Genomic DNA, 13,305 nt, shown 5'->3' on the forward strand with positions numbered 1-13,305 from the left:
TGAAAATGATGGGGATTAGGAAATAAACTCCCAAAGCATCAATGATCAGGTCTTACAAGCCACAAATAAGACAGGCATTTAAGCTGTGTGTCTTACTTTGTAATCTGTAACGTTAAGAACATCGGCAACATCTCAAGGGGAATGAGAGAACCAACCCTCACACCTAATATTTCCACGCAGTTGTGAAATCGGGCAGACTGAACTGCAGACCTGCTCCAGGACATCCTGCTCCCATTCACACCTTCAGACCTAAATTTTTGTGGTCCCTCTTGCCAAACTGGTTTTCTGCTGCACTTCTGCAGCAGCAACTGAACGGAGGAGACCCTCAGTGCTCTGCATCTGTTGGGTGATGCTCTCATTGAAACCATCTCTGCCTTCTAACTATACTTCAAATATTCCTGGGGGACTGATGATGCAGTCAAAAGAACTTGTTTGAGGGCTCTAGGAAAAAGCTGGTGTGACTTTCACACTAACAAAGCTCAGCACCTCCCAGTAATCCATGAATATACGTCTTTTTAATTCATCCCACTCTGGATTTCATAAAAATAGGACTAGACTGTATCAGTACTTAGTTACTGCAGTGGCTTGCATTATAATAAAAACAATCTGATAGTTCTTATGTTGTGTTTCAAAGACTTAATAGCATCCTTAGTGCAACTGAGAAATTTTTCTACAGAAATACACACAAAAAGGGACACTACCATGTGAAAAGTGGGGGCACATTTTCAGCCTACATGTTGCTGTGTTATTCGTTACACAGCAAATAGCTAAACAAAGGACAAAAAGCCTAAGCATGGAAGTTGAAGTACAGTAAATTGTGAAGGGCAGTGATTTTCCAGCTGAGGAACGCTGACCGGCTCTGCTGGCACCACAGGGAAGCTACGATAATGCAAAGGCCTGAGGTCACCATCTCTACATATCCATCCCCGTGGCGCGCTGGGTGCACTCCAGCATGAGCCAACCCTTGCTCCTGCCCCAGAAGGCTCCCTTGAAGGCCTCAGGCTTCATCTATCTCCATAAACCAACATTCCCTGTTAAAACCAAAGTGACACTGAAGTCACGCACCCCTTGCCAACGATTTGGTACAAGTGCCTTCTGGGCCAATAGTGTTTTTGAGATGTTACACAAGAGAGACAAGCCTTGAACTTGAAAATTCACTTCTTGCTATACCCCTTGGCCACCTCTATACACCTCCTAAATAAATGCAGATGGAGCTGAACAAAGGAAAAAAACACATTACACTTTGTAATGATGAACATTAATGGCCTGTGACACAACTGCTCTCTCTGAGGTGGCCTGTCACACAAGGTGGGAATTTTTCCCCCAACTTTGTAATCACGTGGGTATCAAAAATATCAAAAGGTTTACTGTAAAAAGCACCTCCAGGCCAAGTTTAAAGTGACTTCTATGTTCTTGTTTTGCTTTTCTTTTATCCCCTCAATATCCTTTGCTTCTAAAGGGGGATACTACACACAATTATAAAACCAAATGCTGCAAGGAAAAGACTCTTAGTTACACGCCCCCAACCACTCTGCTACTCACAAACCCAGCTGGTTCCCTGTTCTCAGCACATCTCCAGCTGCACCATGGTTCTCTTTTTTTTTTTTTTTCTTCAGGGGATACCTACTAGTTCTATATCTTTCAATAAATTACACTGTATTTCTTCTTGTGCAATTATTTTGCAGAAGTTACATATCAGTTCTAAAAAAGAGCAATGAAATGACAAGACACAGGAGATGGAAGAATTCAAACATATGCTTTAAATTTCACAAACAGCAAAGATCGGCACAGTAAAAGCCATCAGAAACTGGCAAAAACTGTAAAATTGCTAAATATAATTAGGCATTTAATTAGGACACCAAAGCATTACTAATATATTCTTTAAAATTTGGGAATTCAAAGCATCTAAACTAAACCAAAACCTTTCTATTTCTGTATGACTATGTGCAAAAAATTTATCTATAAAAATAACTTCCTCTGAACCACAGTTTCAACACCCTTGGGTTGCAGCACCACTCTGTATCCGAGAATCTGGGAAAAAAAATGTCTAAATAACGCTCCCGAAATCCACCTCTCATACAGAAAGGAATAAAAAAGGAATATATTTTTAAAAATTCCCCTCTCAGACTTCTGCTTCAGTGATTATGTTGGAGCAGCAAACATCCTGGTGGAGATGGAATTAAAGAGCTATTGCAGTGTAGCTTCAACGTGGACCATGATCAGAAGCCAGGACAGAAGGAAACCTTTGCCAGTGAACGTGGCTCTGGAGGGATTTTGCTACAATGGCTAAATTGGAGGGGTAAGGAAAATATATGTATTGAAATAGCTGTGTGGAAGAAGCCTTTAAGGCTACATGAAATTCTCATGCTCTAGGAGATGAATGATGAAGGACTCCTTCCTGGATGGTGCTGGCTGAGAGACCTCATGACAAACCCTCTACTATGAGATATTAGCTTATTTAGTTTCTACTTAATCAGTCTCCTCTTTGTCAAAATGCCCCCATTAACAATCAAGAAGTTCCTAATTAGAAACTAAGGAATAAATTTGTGGAAAGGGCGCTCATTTATAAGCAAATAGCATCATTTAGCACTGACTTGTGCACTTTCACAAAGAACAATGGAAACAGGGGAACTACAGTCTTTCCCTGGACAATTCATTTATAATGCTACTTCACTAAAGTAACAGTGTTTGGAGACTACCTGAAAAAAGAGAGGTGAAACAACGTAGAACCACTGAATTAAAAGGTCTGAAGTACTGAAGTTGGTATGTCCTAAACCAAGAAGTTTCAGCAAAGCTTATCTAGCCATACCCAAGAGAACTGCACCTCTGATAAAATCGAGCTTCAAATGTATCCTTAGGGATTCGCGTATAAAAAGAAGTAGAAAAGATTCTGGCAGATCATGGAACTGAACCTCAAACTCCTAAATTCACCGTTTCTTTGCAGCCATAACCAAAAGGCTATGAATGGGTTAAAACCCAGCAGTTTTGTACAACACTGGATTGTCCTACTTACTTGAAGAAGAAGAAAAAAAATCATTCCACTGAAATTCCAAAGGGGGAACTCCAATGTGAAGGTCTATGAAGTGACAACCACTAATGACTTCTGACAATTTGACTTTTTTCTGCGTTGAGCTGCTGGGACTTGCCACCAAACACAGGGAAGTCTTAGAAAATGCCCGTTAGCGACACTGACATCATCCTCTCCCCGAGCTGGGCTCTTCATGCTTGATGCTAATTCCATCCATAGAGAGATTTATGCCTATTAAGCTCTGTAAAAATCTACTGTCAGCCCCGGTTATCCCAGTTTGATTTTGTATGAAAAGGAGAGGAAAACAGCCTATTTCAAATTGCCTTTAAAATTCAGCAGGCCACCTGAACGCAAGACATGTCTCTTGCAAGATCAACCTGAACTTCAGGAATTTGTAAGAATTATAAGATTTTATTTCATCTGCTTTTTGGCAGAAGAAAAATGTCACTATTGTCGCACCATTGGTCTTCTAATTTTTTTTTTTTTTTTTTGACAACATATGTTAAATTACAGGAACAATCATTTATTAAATGGCACGGGCTAGGGGAAAGTCTGGGTCATGATTTTAGAGGGTTTGCAATGATACGAGTCCCGTCATGACACTATACATGTACATGTCCCTGCAGGAAAAAAAAAAAAAAAAGGAACCAATTTAAACCTCTTAATCAAAAATCTTGGCTAAAAATACAGAATACATACATGATGTTTTAAATCACCTTTCATTTCATGCTTTGTTACTCAAATAAACTTTGCACCTGAATGGGTGAGCACTTTCACTTATCAATGCGGGATATTTATCATAGAATCACAGAATGGTTTGGGTTGGAAGGGACCTTTAAAGATCATCTAGTGCAACCCCCCCGCCCCGGGCAGGGACACCTTCCACTAGCCCAGGTTGCCCAAAGCCCCGTCCAACCTGGCCTTGAACCCTTCCAGGGAGAGGGCAGCCACAGCTTCTCTGGGCAACCTGTGCCAGGGCCTCACCACCCTCACACGGAACAATTTCTTCCTTAGATCTCATCTAAATCTCCCCTCTTTCAGTTTAAAACCATTCCCCCTCATCTTATCCCTACATCTCCTGATGACGAGTCCCTCCCCCCTTTCCTGTAGCCCCTTTCAGTCCTGGGAGGCCGCTCTAAGGTCTCCCCGGAGCCTTCTCTTCTCCAGCTGAACTCTCAGCTGGAGAACTCTCTCAGCCTGTCCTCACAGGGGGGTGCTCCAGCCCCCCGAGCATCTTCGTGGCCTCCTCTGGCCCTGCTCGAGCAGCTGCGTGTCCTTCTGCTGTTGGTGCCCCCAGAGCTGGACCCAGCACTGCAGGGAGGTCTCACCAGAGCAGAGCAGAGGGGGAGAATCCCCCCCTCGCCCTGCTGCCCACACTGCTCTGGGTGCAGCCCAGCACACGGGTGGCTTTCTGGGCTGCAAGCGCACGTTGCTTCTATCTTACATTATGCTTTGTGACACGCAGGTTGGAAAGAATGTGAAAAGGTGATAGTTCACTGGTGTTAATCCTTATGAATCAAGAATATTGCTTTGAATTATAACTAATTTCTGCAGCAGTAATGGGACTGTGGCACATGGTTTCATCAAAATTCAACTTTGCTGATTAAACATCTTCAGGAATTTGGTTGTTCTACATCAAAATTATAACAGTAGGTAAAGGTCATCAGGAGCCACAATTCTATTCATTAAACTTCAGGTTTTTTTTCCTCTCCCTCCCCCTTTCTTTGCCAGACCAGGCACACAACTGAAGCAACTAAGCATACAAATTCGGTAGTTGAGCCTCCCCTGCTTCATTTGCATCTGTTGATTCATTTGTGTGTGTAGATAAGGTCAATGCCAATTGAAACCTCTGCCTTTTTAAAAAAACTTCGCCCCATCTACCATTTAGCACGATCATTTCTCAGGCAGAATTAGGGACAACACTACCTAAGAGAGTTTTTCTTTCCTACTATAGCAAAGACAAAATGAATAGCAATCCCTTTGGGTTTGAACACAAAGAGGGGTTTGGGGTAGTGCTTTATGCAAAATGCACAATACTTTTCAAACCGGGTGTGTGGGCAGGGGACTCTGAAATAGCTTTTATTTATCAGCCCTCCAGGCATGTTGCTTATTCTGCCAAGCTCTCGGGAAGGTTTAAGGGCACAGGAAGAATTTATGGAAAAAACGCCACCACGTTCATTTTGTTTACCTAACTAACCTGACTGACATTTTTAAATGATATTGTACTCTCAATAGCTACTGCCTTCATTTCAAAGAACTTAGCTACATTACTTCGAAGACCGTATTTCTAACACTGTAAAACGCTTGATGGTAGGTAATTACAACACGTTCTCAGAATAACTCTAATACTGCACATACTGCATTACAAATGACAACCAGCAATTAAACCCATTACTGCTTTTCATCGAACCAACCAGAAAAAAAACACTTAACTATTGGCCTGGGCGTATCTAAAACTGATAGTAAGTATGCATTCTGCTTACTCAAACAATAGTTCTCCGTCCTTGACAACTTCTATTTGTTTTTTTAATATGGAAGAGGTGCAAAACATTTTCTTTAGGAGGCTCTTGAGGGACACACATGGCAATTCCCCTCCCATCAGACAACAAAAAATGTGCATTTCACATGGCTGGAATGGAAACACCTCTTGTGTGACCGGACACATGCCAACAGTGGGGACTTTGGGGAAAAAGGCAGCTGAGCAGGGAGATTGGATGAACTTTTTTATCAGCAGATCATACAGGCAACTAGTTTGGCACCTCTTACATAGAACAAAGATTGACCCGGATGAATGGGAAGCAGAAAATACTCCCAAATACTCAAAGTGTCACGAAGAACTAGGAATAATGCTGCCTGGGCAGGAGATGAAACAGTAATTTAGGAGCCAGGCAAAGGAGAGAGAGCGAAATATCAATGTTAAGAAAAGACAGCAACTAGCAATCTAGAGATTCCTTGCAATTAATTACATTTTATTATTTTTTTTAAAAAACAATTTACTTAACGATTTGCATGTGATGCAGGCCCAGTTTGATTTTCAGAGTGAATCGCAAGACCCATTTTCATTAAAACCAATTATATGGTATGTATCAAGAGGGATGACTTTCACAATGAGGAATGGATCGCAGTGATAAACTGCACAGCCCTGTAAAATAAAATGAAGAACGATTCTAGACTGAAGACTCGTCTCCACCTTTTGTAAAGATGTAGCAGAAGAGGATGGTTTTATTTCCTGCCTGTAATATTATAAAACTTCAGACTGTTTAAATTTTCCTACTCTGTGCAGCAGTTTTGATGTTCTATGCTGTGATCTCTCCACCCTCTGGCCATCCACCAGACCACAGCTCTCCGTGGCTGTCACTCATCCTCCACCAAAACCAGCAGAATGGTGACTTTCTTCTGAGAGCTCTGTAGACCTAATAGAAGAGAACCACATCTGATGCCTCCCAATATTTCTCCCTTCTTGTTGTATTTAGTGTTATTTCTGGAAGGTCTCCAATTTTTCTTTGTATGCACACCAATTATGTCTTGTGTGCACTGAACTAGCTACAGAATCACAGAATCATCTAGGTTGGAAAGGATGTTGAAGATCATCTAGTCCAACCGTTAACCTAACATTGGCAGTTCCCAACTACACCAGATCCCTCAGTGCTGTGTCAACCCTACTCTTAAACACCTCCAGGGATGGGGACTCCACCACCTCCCTGGGCAGCCCATTCCAATGCCCAACAACCCTTTCTGCAAAGAAATCCTTCCTAATACTAGTCTAAACTTTCCCTGGCACAACTTGAGGCCATTCCCTCTTGTCTTATCCTCATTACTTGGTTAAAGAGACTCATCCCCCCTCTCTGCACCCTCCTTTCAGGGAGTTGTAGAGGGCAATGAGGTCTCCCTTCAGCCTCCTCTTCTCCACACTAAACCCTCCCAGTTCCCTCAGCCGCTCCCCATCACACCTGTGTTCCAGACCCTGCACCAGCTCCGTTGCCCTTCTCTGGACACGCTCGAGTCATTCAATGGCCTTTTTGGAGTGAGGGGCCCAAAACTGAACCCACTCATCGAGGGGCGGCCTCACCAGTGCCCAGCACAGGGGCAAGATCCCTTCCCTGTCCCTGCTGGCCACGCTATTGCTGATACAAGCCAGGATGTCATTGGCCTTCTTGGCCACCTGGGCACACTGCTGGCTCCTGTTCAGCTGGCTGGCAATCACCCCCCCAGGTCCCTCTCTGACTGGCAGCTCTCCAGCCACTCCTCCCCAAGCCTGTAGCACTGCTGGGGGTTGTTGTGGCCCAAGGGCAGCACCCAGCATTTGGCCTTAGTGAAGCTCATACAGTTATGAGCTACGTGGCTCAGGACTAAAAATTATCAACTTGGGTGTCCCAAAATCAAGGAACGGACAATTTTTGAGGGATCTGCACTTGTTTAGCAATGTTATTTGACCTTATGGAATGTAAACTTTTTTTTTTTTTTTTTTTAAACTTTGAAAACGCTCACTCTCTTACTGTTACTGCAGAGATAATGAGTTTACTGAAAAGAGTCACCAAAAATTATTTAAGCCACTAAGAACTTCAGTCAGAACCTGATCAACATTATGTTTTACAGTATACACAGCACTGCCAGTACACTGCTTTCTCTGTAGGATTTTTATCCTATGATAAATCAACTGGGGCAGCCAAAATAAAACCTAAATAAAAAGAAGTGCTTTTGTGTTCAGAGGCATTATCACATCATTTAGCATCCCTGGTACTACTCCTTTAGTTTTAAGTATTACTGTGAAGATTGGTTCTTAAGTCACAATAAAGACTAGAAAAAAAAGAGATGCTGTTAGCTTCTGTTATTTTGTAACATTTCCACAGCAAAACCAAAAAAACCCAGAAACCAACCAATCTGAAGGTACAGACAGAACTAAGGCAACGGCCTTAACTGGTCCTACTGGGCTCCTGAGATCTCAAGATGTCACTATCATGAGCAGCAATTGCACCTAAAAGTCCATTTCAAAAATGATATTCCAGGTGATATGTCACTGTCTGGATTTTCTCCAGGAAAAAACTATTTACTAGTGTCCATATACTCAAATAAACATCCATAACACTTAGAGAAGCTGTGATTCACTAGAGTCCACCTCGATAAAAACGCAGCTTCGTACTCTCCTTTTCATGCCTTTCCCTGAGTGCAGAAGCACTTAACCGTCCATAAAACCTGCACCACAAAACAGCCAGAGTCAGGTGTCTGATAGTGCCATTCATCTACAGATCACAAATTACTGAACTGTAGTGTGGAGTGAGAGTTATCTCCAATTTACAGAGAAGGAAGCAAAGGCAGAAGTGATTAAATGGCGTCACACACATGGTCTGAGACCAATTCTACTGGGGCTTGCTCCTACCCCATGGGAGTGGGGTCACCAACGCTGCGCTAAGAGGCTCCCAGCATTTCATTTAGATTTCAGACATGGTCTCCAGAAAGAATATTCCCATTTTCAAAGCCAGCAGAAGAATCTGACTTCAAGGAAAGCAATGATGAGAAGAAAGCTGCTTGAAGCTTGTACAAGGCATTCATACCACCTTGTGCTAGATGTAGTCCTCAGAGTTGACTAAATCACCCAAGTAGAAGTTGACTAAATCACCCAAGTATGAGCAGGCAGCAGAGCTGTTGCTACCAGGCTATGGAAGGACTCTCAGAGCTCAACTAAGCTGTCACCAAGCTGCTGAACGTCCCAGAAGAAATCAATTTAGAAAAAAAACCAACCTGGAGAGACAAAGTTAAAATAAAATGGAAAATCTGGACCTTAATAACAGTGGGAATTTATGACTTTCAGCTCTGTTCCACCTATTCCAAACCTGCACAGAATTTATGACTGTTCAACTCGATGCTTCATCCGCAACGGCTTCATCCTTGGCAGCCACATAACCAGGATTTTCACGTACAGAGCAATTTCACGCTGAGGTGTTAATGAATTGATGCCTCTGAAAAGCTTGGAAGTTATCAGACGAAAGGAGCTACAGAAGTGCTTAGCAGTGGTATTACACAATGTGCAATTACTGCTAATCTATCCAGTATTCAAGACACCTGGGACCCAAAATAACCAAAATAAAGGCCAACTTCTTTCCTGCAAATTTTATTTAATGGCTATTCTGCAGATCTCTAAACACTAGCAGAATTTAAAATTAAACGCCTCATAAATATTCTACCAAAAAACTATTCTGTGTATGATCTGGTGTCTGAAAAACATGTTCTTCTGTGGGCTGACTTCCCTGCAAGGCACCTCCTACGGTGCTACAAGGACTTTCTTTTTGCCTTTGGGGCAGCATGAAAACCCTGCAAGTGGTTGTGCAGCCACATCTCATATGTCTGGACCAAATAACCTGGTCTATAAAACAGGAATAAATGAGGGTCACGCAATGTAATACCCATGACAGAACTTATCAGAATGGGAAAATGCAGATTACTGGTGAAGTAACTTCAAAACCATTATTTTTAGCTCTGCTTAGCAAACAGAAGAGGGTAACATTGAAACAAGCATTTCAGATTTCACTGTTTGAAATCACAGATGAAATTTAAATACTCTGAAAATATCTTTTTGTCCCTTTTAGTATCCCTGAAGGAGACTTAAATTCACCTCTGTGCTCCAACTGGGATAACAGCTATGGTTTCCCCAAATTACAAAATTTTAAATTGTATATAAGGTTTTAAATAGCTTTGAAAAAACCTAGCAAGAATAAACTCGATAAAATACAAAGCAGAGAGCTCCAACATGAGTGGTCCAACACTAAGGGAACTCTGGTTTACTACCAAAGGCTTTTCCCAGAAGACCCTTTAGCTAAACAACACAACACTTATGTAAAAATAATAATGATAAAAAATTAAAACTCTTTCCTTTAATATGCACGTTCCTCTAATTGCTCTACGGGGGAAAGGGGGTCCAAAAAGCATTGTCATTCTAGTCTTTATATCTTCACTTTTAACAGCAAATACAAAATACGGAATTATAGAACCACAGAATACCAGGTTGGAAGGGACCTCAAGGATCATCTGGTCCAACCTTTCTTGATAAAAGCATGGTCTAGACAAGATGGCCCAGCCCCCTGTGCAGCTGAATCTTAAAGTGTCCAATGTTGGGGAATCCGACTTCCCTGGGGAGATTATTCCAGCAGCTGATTGTTCTCATTGTGAAAAATTTTCCTCTTGTGTCCAGTTGGAAGCTCCCCAGGAGTAACTTGTACCCATTACCCCTCGTCTTTTCCACGTGACTCCTTGTGAGAAGGGAGTCTCCATCTTCTCTGTAGCCACCCCTTAAATACTGGAACATGGTGATAAGGTCTCCCCTAAGCATTCTCTTCTCAACGTTGAACAAACCCAAGTCTCTCAGCCTTTCCCCATACGATAGGCTTCCCAGGCCCTTGATCATCTTTGTGGCCATAAAGACACATCTTTTTTGTTTTCATCAAGAAACAGGTCTCCTGTATTTCAAATGAAAACTCAAAAAGCTTTATGAAAGTAACCACGTGCACTCTCCAAAATTTTTCAGGGCCATAATACTGTAACTTGGACTTCAGCCACACTGGGTTTTCATCCTTGGATTTCCCCTATTATATTCAGGGAAAACCCTCACTAATGTATTTTCTGAACAGCTTCCATAGACAGATTACAAACTTAGAATTTGTCAAGTTTTTTCCCTTTTCTTCCACAACGAAAATGAAGGATGCTTTTCTATTTTTGTCTTGTGAGTTCTTCTGTTCCTTTACAGATTTTTATTTTTTTTTTTGCAGCGTCACAGTAGTACTCGCTATATTTGAAATGAAAGCTGGTGCTATTAAAGCAAGTAGCTGCTGTGGAAGTTCATTCCCCAATGCCAAATGAGCTGCTAGAAAGGTACTAGCTCCTGCATGGCACAATCTCACCTTGTGATTGAAGAGATTTATAGCATCTGGTAAGCTAAAGCATTCAATATGCATCGCAGGGTGCAACTCAGGTTCCTTAAAGCACTCTGAGATTAAGTCACTTTGTACTTGAGATGGTTAAATTAAATAAATGGATCTGTTCTTCCCTTTCAGCTTTGCTAAATACTTTTCTGACCAACAGGTTTTTAAGTACCACATACTCATGCTTCTGGTGGGAGTGGGGAGAAAGGAAATGAAACAAGAAAAAGAAAAATGAAAACCTCTAAACTTCAATGTATGTAAGACTCATTTCAATCATATCTAATCTCTCATTTCATGAACATAACACCTACAAATATTGCAGAACGTTCTGTATAACAGATTAACATATAATTAGTAAAATTAAAAAACTAAAAATAAAAGAAGTGAAAATTTTTGTGATGCTTCAACTACACCAGCTCCTTTCCTTCAGTTGCAATCTGAAAAGATGACCTGGTAACAAAGGCAGGTTGCTCACCATCTCTAATCAACTTCTTGCACCCATCCTGCTAACAAGCTGCCATCAGGCGATCAGAATTTACAGCCAGTTTGAGTTCACACAAGATTCAAGTTTCTTTTGAAGGCAAGCTCTGCATTTTGCAAGCCCTGACTCACCTTCCAGGTCCCTGCTACAATAATCTGAACCAATTCACCTGTCTGCCTGGGTAAAGCACGGGCAGCAAATCCGTCAGTCAGTGAGGCTGCCTGCAAGTTTTCTGTTGGAGAGGTTGTGTGGATTAATGGAAAAAAGAACTGGGTTTCCTTTTTTTTTTTTTTTTTTTTTTGCCAAACAAATTTGCAGACATCATATGAATACTTACAACTGAGCACACCCTTGTAAAACTGTAAAATTACCTAGATGTTAGCTATCAGACACAGGTTTTCAGGGAAACAGAGCTAAAAGAAAGCCAAAAAATTTCAGCTATATTATTCTCTATTATTCTCTTAAGGAAAAACACAGATTTCTTTCTTTTTTTTTTTTTTTTTTTTTAAGTGTTTGGGCGTGGAAAATGTGCTAGTGGAGTTGTCTTTCTCAGGCTTTGGCTTTTGGGTAAGGAAACACTCCGACGTAAAAATTATTTGGTCCAGTGACATGATGTGAGAAATGTAAGAGGAATTCCCCAGACTAGACCTGGCATGGGACGAGCCCCACTAAAATGAATTTCCTCCAGTTTATCCTCTTCCTTTTTAGGACTGCTCCACAGATTTGCTGGCATCTTTAAGACCCTGGGAAGACCAGAGTAGCTTCTTGTGGTGGACTGATCTTGGCCATCCGCTAGTCCCCCACCCAGCTGCTCTCTCACTCCCCCTCTTTAACAGGACAGAGGGTAGAAAATTAGATGGAAAAGCTTGTAGGTTGAGAAAAAGACATGGAGATCACTAACCATTTACCGTCATGGGCAGAATAAACTCAACTATTTTATTTTTTAATTAAAATATTTAAGAGAATTAGTAATAACTTGATAATCTGGTCTATAAATCCAGATTTTTATAACTCTATTGTAATTTCACCAGAAGTATACTAATAATTTTTTATTTTGATTAGACTTAGTAAAACACCAGATAGATTAACAATAATTTCACAGGTCCATGTACAAGATGTGCTGGCTTTTGTCCATGTTAAAATCAAAAAATCAAAAATAACCCTCTTCCAGTCCAACATCAACTCCTTTAACTGCAGGAAAACCCATCATTGTTCTTCGTGCAGTCTGAAATCAGCACTTTTTGCAAACTTCTTAATTCATGTCCACCAGCCATGTTCACCATCTCTTTGGGCAAGAACCAGAGGAGAAGATCTACCCAAGGCTTGCCTTGCTGTCATTCCCACTGTATTTAGTGCTGGTGCAGCCTCACCTTGAATACTGTGTGCAGTTCAGGGCTGCACAACTTAAGAAGGATGCGAAGGTCCTTGAATGCATCAGACAAGTGTAACAAAGCTGGTGGAGAGGGTGGAAGGAATGTCCTATAAGGAGCGGCTGAGGACTCTGCATTTGTCTAGTTTGGAGAAAAGGAGGCTGAGGGGTGGCCTCGTGGCTCTCTACAGCTTCCTGAGGAGGGGACGTGGAGAAGGAGGTGCTGAGCTCTTCTCCCTGGGATAGTGACAGGACGCATGGGAATGGTTCAAAGCTGCACCAGGGGAGGTTTAGACTGGACGTTAGGAAGCATTTCTTCACTGAGAGGGTGGTCAAACACTGGAAAAGGCTTCCTAGATCGGTGGTGGATGCCCCAAGCCTGCCAGTGTTTAAGAGGCATTTGGACAATGCCCTTAATAACATACTTTAATCTTTGGTCAGCCCTGACGTCAGGCAGTTGGACTAGATGATCACTGTAGGTCCCTTCCAACTGAACTATTCTACTAAGACATGA

The 13,305-nt window shown here is 41.7% G+C and overlaps 1 protein-coding gene across 6 annotated transcripts in view; it reads right to left on the reverse strand.

The window, feature by feature from the left end:
• The window catches only part of EXOC4 (exocyst complex component 4), a 421,296-nt gene that overhangs the window by 202,579 nt on the left and 205,412 nt on the right, over nucleotides 1-13,305 (reverse strand). The window contains exon 11 of one of the 6 annotated variants that reach the window (XM_074869676.1): nucleotides 3,573-3,648. The exons of the other annotated variants lie outside the window; for them this stretch is intronic. Within the exon in view, the coding sequence (XP_074725777.1) occupies nucleotides 3,594-3,648 (55 nt within the window). The 3' untranslated portion in view covers nucleotides 3,573-3,593. Of the gene's footprint in view, nucleotides 1-3,572; nucleotides 3,649-13,305 lie in introns of those variants that run through there. 6 annotated transcript variants of the gene reach the window in all.

Source organism: Strix uralensis, chromosome 5 (genome assembly GCF_047716275.1).
Source record: "Strix uralensis isolate ZFMK-TIS-50842 chromosome 5, bStrUra1, whole genome shotgun sequence".
Lineage (NCBI taxonomy): Eukaryota > Metazoa > Chordata > Aves > Strigiformes > Strigidae > Strix > Strix uralensis.